The sequence below is a fragment of the Phascolarctos cinereus genome, unplaced genomic scaffold (assembly GCF_003287225.1).
Source record: "Phascolarctos cinereus isolate Bilbo 61053 unplaced genomic scaffold, phaCin_HiC Scaffold_726;HRSCAF=1367, whole genome shotgun sequence".
Classification (NCBI taxonomy): Eukaryota; Metazoa; Chordata; class Mammalia; order Diprotodontia; family Phascolarctidae; genus Phascolarctos; species Phascolarctos cinereus.
In genome coordinates this window covers 414,244,620-414,250,944 of record NW_027556098.1, presented here as the reverse complement: position 1 = coordinate 414,250,944, position 6,325 = coordinate 414,244,620, and the positions used below count along the sequence as shown (strand labels likewise).

At 56.5% G+C, this 6,325-nt stretch overlaps 1 protein-coding gene across 2 annotated transcripts in view; it reads right to left on the bottom strand.

Moving 5' to 3' along the window:
• Positions 1-1,975: 1,975 nt before the first annotated feature.
• PPP2R1A (protein phosphatase 2 scaffold subunit Aalpha) overlaps positions 1,976-6,325 on the bottom strand; it is a 35,226-nt gene continuing 30,876 nt past the window's right edge. For both annotated transcript variants that reach the window (XM_021003640.2, XM_078145904.1), the window contains exons 10-15: positions 5,941-6,114; positions 4,660-4,720; positions 3,445-3,599; positions 3,098-3,240; positions 2,537-2,628; positions 1,976-2,423 (exon numbers count right to left, since the gene is read on the bottom strand). In XM_021003640.2, coding sequence (XP_020859299.1) covers positions 2,407-2,423; positions 2,537-2,628; positions 3,098-3,240; positions 3,445-3,599; positions 4,660-4,720; positions 5,941-6,114 — 642 coding nt within the window. In that variant the 3' untranslated portion in view covers positions 1,976-2,406. The remainder of the gene's footprint in view (positions 2,424-2,536; positions 2,629-3,097; positions 3,241-3,444; positions 3,600-4,659; positions 4,721-5,940; positions 6,115-6,325) is intronic.

Genomic DNA, 6,325 nt, shown 5'->3' with positions numbered 1-6,325 from the left:
CCACCACGGGCGTGACATGACGGTGACGAGAAGGAAAGGGGGCATGCACACGAGGTGTGAGGGGAGAAAGAACGGGATTCGACAAAGGATTGGGTCTGAGGTCGAGGATGGCGCCTCAGCTGGGAGCCTGGATGGAGGGCGTGCCCAAGTTAGGGAGAGGGAGGGGTTTGGGGAGACATAGGGAGTCTGGTTTTGAGTCAGATATGCCAAGTTGTAGAGTAGCTAGGGTTGCACCACAGTGCACAGAGCACCCGGCTGGAGTCAGAAGTCCCAAGTTCAAATCTGACCTCAAAGACTTCCTAGCTGGGTGACCCTGGGCAAGTCACTTCACTCTGTTTGCCTCAGTTTCCTCATCCGTCAAATGAGCTGGAGCAGGAAATGGCCAACCACGCCAAGAAAATCCTGCGTGGAGTCACAAAGTGTCGGACGTGACTGACACGAGTGAGCAATGAAGGGAAAGCGGTAGATCTTGGGCTAAAAAGGACTTAATCAACCCTCTCAGTTCACAGATGGGGAAACTGAGGGGCTGAGCACGAGGAAGTGACTTGTGCCAGGTGTCCTACACCCAAACTGCCGGGATCTGAACCCAAGCCCTCTGGTTCCAAGGCCTGCCCTAGCCTGGGCCACCCGAGATCTTTGGACGAGGAACGTCAGGTGCAGGAGGGGAAGGGCCGCGCTTGCAGGGCCAGGCCTCTGTTCTGCAGGCCCGCCCGCCAAGGGCAGAGCAGAATCCTGCCGCACCTCGTGCCGTGCCGAGGGGGTGGGGCGGTCACGGAGCCACCGGCTTGCTCTCCCCATCTCGGCCAAAGCCAAAGAGGCCCAGGCCTGTCAGTCGCCGCGCACCTGCACAGCACGCTTCTGCAGTGAGAGGCCTTTGGGCCTGTCTCAGATAAAATGAGGGGATGCCTGGGATTATCCTCAAGGACCCTTCCTCTGCGGGACAAAGCTGACTTCATATGACCTACACATGAAAAGCACTTTCTAAGAAACCGTAAAGCACTCAGTACCTAACGAGTGGGACGAGCTAGAGCACCAGGCCTGGAGTCAGAGAGACTCGAGTTCAAATCTGGCCTCTGACACTTCCTAGCTGTGTGACCCTGGGCAAGTCACTTAACCCTGTCTGCCTCAATTTCCTCATCTGCAAAATGAGATGGAAAAGGGTATCGCAAACCACTCCCGGAGCTTTGCCAAAAAACCCCAAATGGGGTCGCAGAGAGTCGGACACGACTGGAGAACTGATGAGCGCTCACAGGCCCTGCCAGTCCCGGCCCTCTGGCTCCCGCCCTCATGGTGGTTCTCCAGCTCATCACTGCTGGACCCGGCATGATGGGTCCACTTTTGCTTGGGCCCTTCTAGGTGTGGAGGGGCCGGTGCTGGGAGAGCCCCAGCTCCCAGCACACCCAGCCGGTTTTCCAAGCTGAGCCTTCTAGCTCATGTCCTCCGCTAAGGCTGCTACACACTGCACTGCCCCTCCGGCTCTCATCCAAGACCCCAGTAACCACAATGTGCACGGAAGCAGTGGGCAGGCATCAGAACACAGGCCCTGTCTCCAAGTCCATGAGGCCCTGCTCTCAGAGAAGGGCACTGGACCGTGGCCCCCGAGGCGCCTTCCAGCTCTGAACGCTGCGCTGTCCAAACAGGTCAGACCCCCAAGCCCCAGGACTGGCCAGATCTGTTCATTCATCACAAGCTACTCTGGGGGATGATCTCTCAGCTCGTCCTCCTAAGGGCCTTAACGTCACCAGACCATGCCTCAGCTGCACTGTCCCCTAGAGGGGTTGGAGCCACAAGAGAAGGGTAGGTGACCCCCAACAGGGACAAACCGCCCACTGGCTCCCAGCCAGTACCCTTCTCTGTAAAGTATGGGGCCAGGGCTCAGATGGCCTCTAACAGCCTCTGGATAAATGGGACAATGAAAGGCAAGGTTCTTTACCACCCTCTCCCCCAGCCCCAAGGCTAGAGACACAAACCCAGGTACTTCCATCCATTTATTTCTCCATGAAAAGAAAAAAGGAACAAAATTAAAACCACACAGTTGACACGATAAACCACCCACATTGGGGGCTAAGGGGAGAGCAGGAGGAAAGGGGCCGGGGAAGGGGTCCCCATTGCAGGAGCAGGGGCCAGGGACCTGGGTGACCCCCATCCTGCCCTGTCGCTCCCACCCTGCAGGCAGGCAGGGTAGCCACGCCACTCCTTCTGCAGGCCGCTCTGTCCGTCCCCCCAGGGCCCCTAGTCTGGTGCAGCCCTCCGCCCCTGGGAGAGCAGGGAGGAAGGAGGGGAGCCGTGCTGGGGAGAGGGAGGGGAGCCAGGGGTCAGACCATGCACTGGGAGTCAGAGCCAACAGTGGCCCCCTCCTCACCCAGGGAGGGGGTACAGAAACACCAGCTCTTTCCTCTTCCATCATCAGGCCAAAGACAAAACTGGGCAAGAAAAGAAGGAGAAAGAGAGGGACGCTTTAGCGAGCCTGAGTGAGCCTCAGCCTCCCCAGCGCCTGCCCCCCAACATCCCTGTAGCCCTCCCCCCAAGGCTGTACCACTGAGTGCCTCCTGAGCGAAGTACTTGACGTCCACATCTTGATCCTGGGTCAGCTTCTCCAAGATGGGCTTCACCTCGCTCTGGAGCGTGCTGGCAGGAGATGAGAAAAGGGATGAGGAGGGGGCACACACATGCCTCAGCAGACTCAAGGGGCAGGACAGGGGAGGGCTGGGAGGAACACTGAAAGACAGTCTCTGGGGGCCACGGAGGACACACATAAGGGCCAGAGCTCTCTGTGACTAGAGGGGTAAGCACACACAGAGGTCATGGGGTCACAGTATCAGAGGGCTGTAGGGGGACATACAAAGCAGCCAGAGGTGCTGGCACTGGGGGAACACGGACAGGTCAGCAGCCTCAAGGGCCAGGGGGACACATTCAGAGATCAACAATCTCAGAGGCTGGGGCGAAGAGGCCACAGTGACGTCAGCAGTCTGCAAATCCCAGAGGAGGGGACTGTGAGAAGCTGGGGAGGTAGACTGGTCATCGGTCTCCATGGCTGGTATCAGGGAGTCCGATCTGGTCCAGGGCAAAGAGGGAGAAGGTCCCCCTGCCTCCTCACCTGTTGTCCAGGATGGGCCCGATCTTCTGCAGGGACTTAGCCACGTTGAAGCGGACGTTGGCCACGGGGTCACCCGCCATGCGCAAGACAGTGGGTAGCATGTGTTTGGTGGTGATGTCCTGTCCACAGACCTCAGATAACACCTAGGGAAAGGGGAGGTCTTTGTCTCTTCTGTGCCTGACCACCCAGCAGGCCCCACCCATTGACCATCCATATACCCGCAACCCTCCAAAGAGGTTTTCCCATGGCTCCCAGTGAGCCAGGCCCCACGCCCCCAGCTCCCTCCATCACTTCTCCCCAAGAAGCCCATCTTTTCTCCTTTCCAGTGTGAGGCTAAGGGTTCTCACATTGATACAGAAGAGCGTGGTCATCCGATGCAGATAGTTGGGGTCCCCAGACATGGCCAGGACCTTGGGGATGATGGTGACATGGGCCCAGTCCTTCCCAAACTTCTCCACCAACTTCTTGAGGTTGCTGGTGGCTGCCTCACGGATGGCATATACTGGAAAGGGAGGAGAAGGAAGATAATGTGAGTTTATACTCAAAGTAGAGGGAACTCAGAAAGATCCACAGAAAACAAATAGGAACCTCAAAACACCACGAAGGCAAGGGGTGTCAAACTGTGACAGAAACAGGGGCCGCCGAGCCGTCCACAAGGACCGCTGAGGGCACAGATTAACTTAGAAAACCACCCACGAACCTGTGTCCTCCTGTATTTTTATTTTGTTAAATATTTCCCAATTACGGTTTAATCTGGTTAGGCCGTACTCAGGAGTGCTGCAGACCACAAGACAGGCCCCTGTTTGCCACCCACAGGAGGCCTCCCCCACCAGCTCCCCAGCTCGCCAAGCCATTCCTCCATTGCCCTCCTCCCCAACTCCCAGCTGTGTCCCAATCAAATCAACTCTGCCTTGAGGGCGGCCAAAGGCATCAGCCCACTCCCCTCCTCCCCTGACATGCCTCTACCTTTCCAAATCAAGATGCCCTGTCACTGCCACCGCCCCACACATGCTGCCCCTCCCATCAGTCAAGTTTCTCTGTACACCCCTCCCTCCCTTTCTTCCTTCTTTCCTTCCTTTCCTTTCCTTCTTCCCTCCTTCCTTTCTTCTTCCCTCCCTCCCCTTCTCAAAGCTAAGATTTGAACCCAGTTCTTCTCACTCCAAACTGCCTTTAAGGGACACTACACTGGGTAGGGGTGGAGGTATATTCATTAGCAAAGACAGCAGGGAGTATATGGGCTCACAGGGCTGTCCCAGCATGGGTCATTCTGTCCACCTGCCCTGACTACCATGACGTCAGTCCCTAGGCCAACTAGAGAAGGCCTGCGGAAAGTCAGAGAACAAGGAGAGCAAGATGCCCCCTTCCTTCAAGGTGTCACTTGGGGCCCAGCATCTTAGAGAGCTCTCTCCCTCAGCTGTATTCTCCCCTCCTATAGCCTAGCCGAGCTGCTAAAGAGGAGGGCCAGTAACACAATGATGGTGGTAGAGTTTTTGGGAAAAGAGGATTCGTCCCTTGGTCCAGCCCCGCCCACGTCACCAAGGCAGAACGGTCCTTCCACTCACCATGATCCACCAGCCAGGCCATGCACAAGGAGTTCAGTTTCTCATCAAAGAACTCCACCCCCTGTGGGAAAGAAGACGAGCGAAGGGATCAGAGGAACCCCACATCCTCGCCCTAGGGATGGACGTGCTGTTGGCAGTCGCCCGAGGCTTCAATACAGTCACCACCACCCCAGCCTCGCAGACAAGGGCCAAGAGCACTCCCGGCACAGAGCGAGAAGGGAGCCAGGCCAGCACCAAGGCCTTCAGGGCTCGGCTTTGAATCCAACTCTCGTCCTTGCAGAGAACTAGGGTATGGAACACTACACACAACATCAAACTTGGATTCTGCTGAACTACTTTTCCTCTTTGTTGTAAGGAACAGTTTTCTAGGAATCAGATGGAAAGGGACTGAAAAGTATGTTGGGAAAACAAAGATTCTGTAAAGACAAAATTGCCCAGAAGCCACCCAACTTTATAGGGCAGAGCCCAGTGAGCCCCATCGTCTGCCCTAGACTTGGAAAGGCGTGGCCTAGCCCCAGTCAGAAGCCTCTGACCTGCCTACGATCAATGCCCATCACCCAAGGCCGACGTGAGCACCAGGGTCACTCCTTCACCCCCAAAGTCACATCCACCACCCCTGAGAGGCTCTGTGACTCTGATCCAGAACCTTGTCGTTCAAGTAACAACCAGACGTTTTTGCAGTTTCTTTTAAACCTCTAAACATCCTTGGGAGTCATAGACAAATCTGATGGCTGGCTTCTTACCACCATTGTCTAGCCCCAGATCAGACAGCTCAGGGCTCCACCATCAGCTAAACGCCGCCCCCAACCCCAGCAGAGCATCAAAACCTGGAAGGGAACTCCAGGGTCAGGCTCATCTTGTCCAACAGGCTGCTTTTACAGCTCAGGGGCCCAAGGTCATCTCCATGGGCCCGGGCTCTTCTCCTTGGCCGCTGACCCAGCCCAAGGAGCGACCCCACATGGCTCTTAAGTCAGCTTCCCTGCTTCCTCTTCCTCCTCCTCGCCACGACAACCTGGTAGACTTGTTACTGTCACACAGACAGCTCCAGATGCAAACTAGCTTCACTAAGTTTTTCCTGGGCACACACTACGTGCCTCACACAACGTCAGACATCATGGGGGCAGGGACGTAATCCCTGTAATAAGGACAGTTTATGTGGACACTGGACACGTCTCTGCACTCAGACAGGAGGGTCCCAGAGGCCCAAATACATCTCGTCCTCCGTGATGTCCCTCTAGCAGCTTTAAGCAGTGCAGATGACTGGCCTCCCCTCATACTCACCAGCTGCCCAGCCAGCAGGGGCATGTACTCAATGATGGCCAGCCGCACCCGCCATTTGGCATCCTCTGCCAGCTCCACTATAGCAGGGAGCAGGGACTGGGACAGCTGCCGGATCCCAATGACCTCATTCACACAGTCCAGGTTGGAGATAATGTTCAGCCGTACCTCAGGGCACTAAGGGGAGACCAACGCATGAGAGGGGGTAGGCTCAGAGACAGCAGGCAGCCTCCATCACGGCCATGTCCAAACTCCTCGGGCTGCGTCTTCTCTTCCTCCCCCTTCCCTCCCCTCCTTCCCCCCTCCACACCAACTCAGGATGAGAAGGCAGATGTGCTTCCCTGAAACCATCACTAGGCAGAAAAATTCAGCCCACGCAAACTGCTCA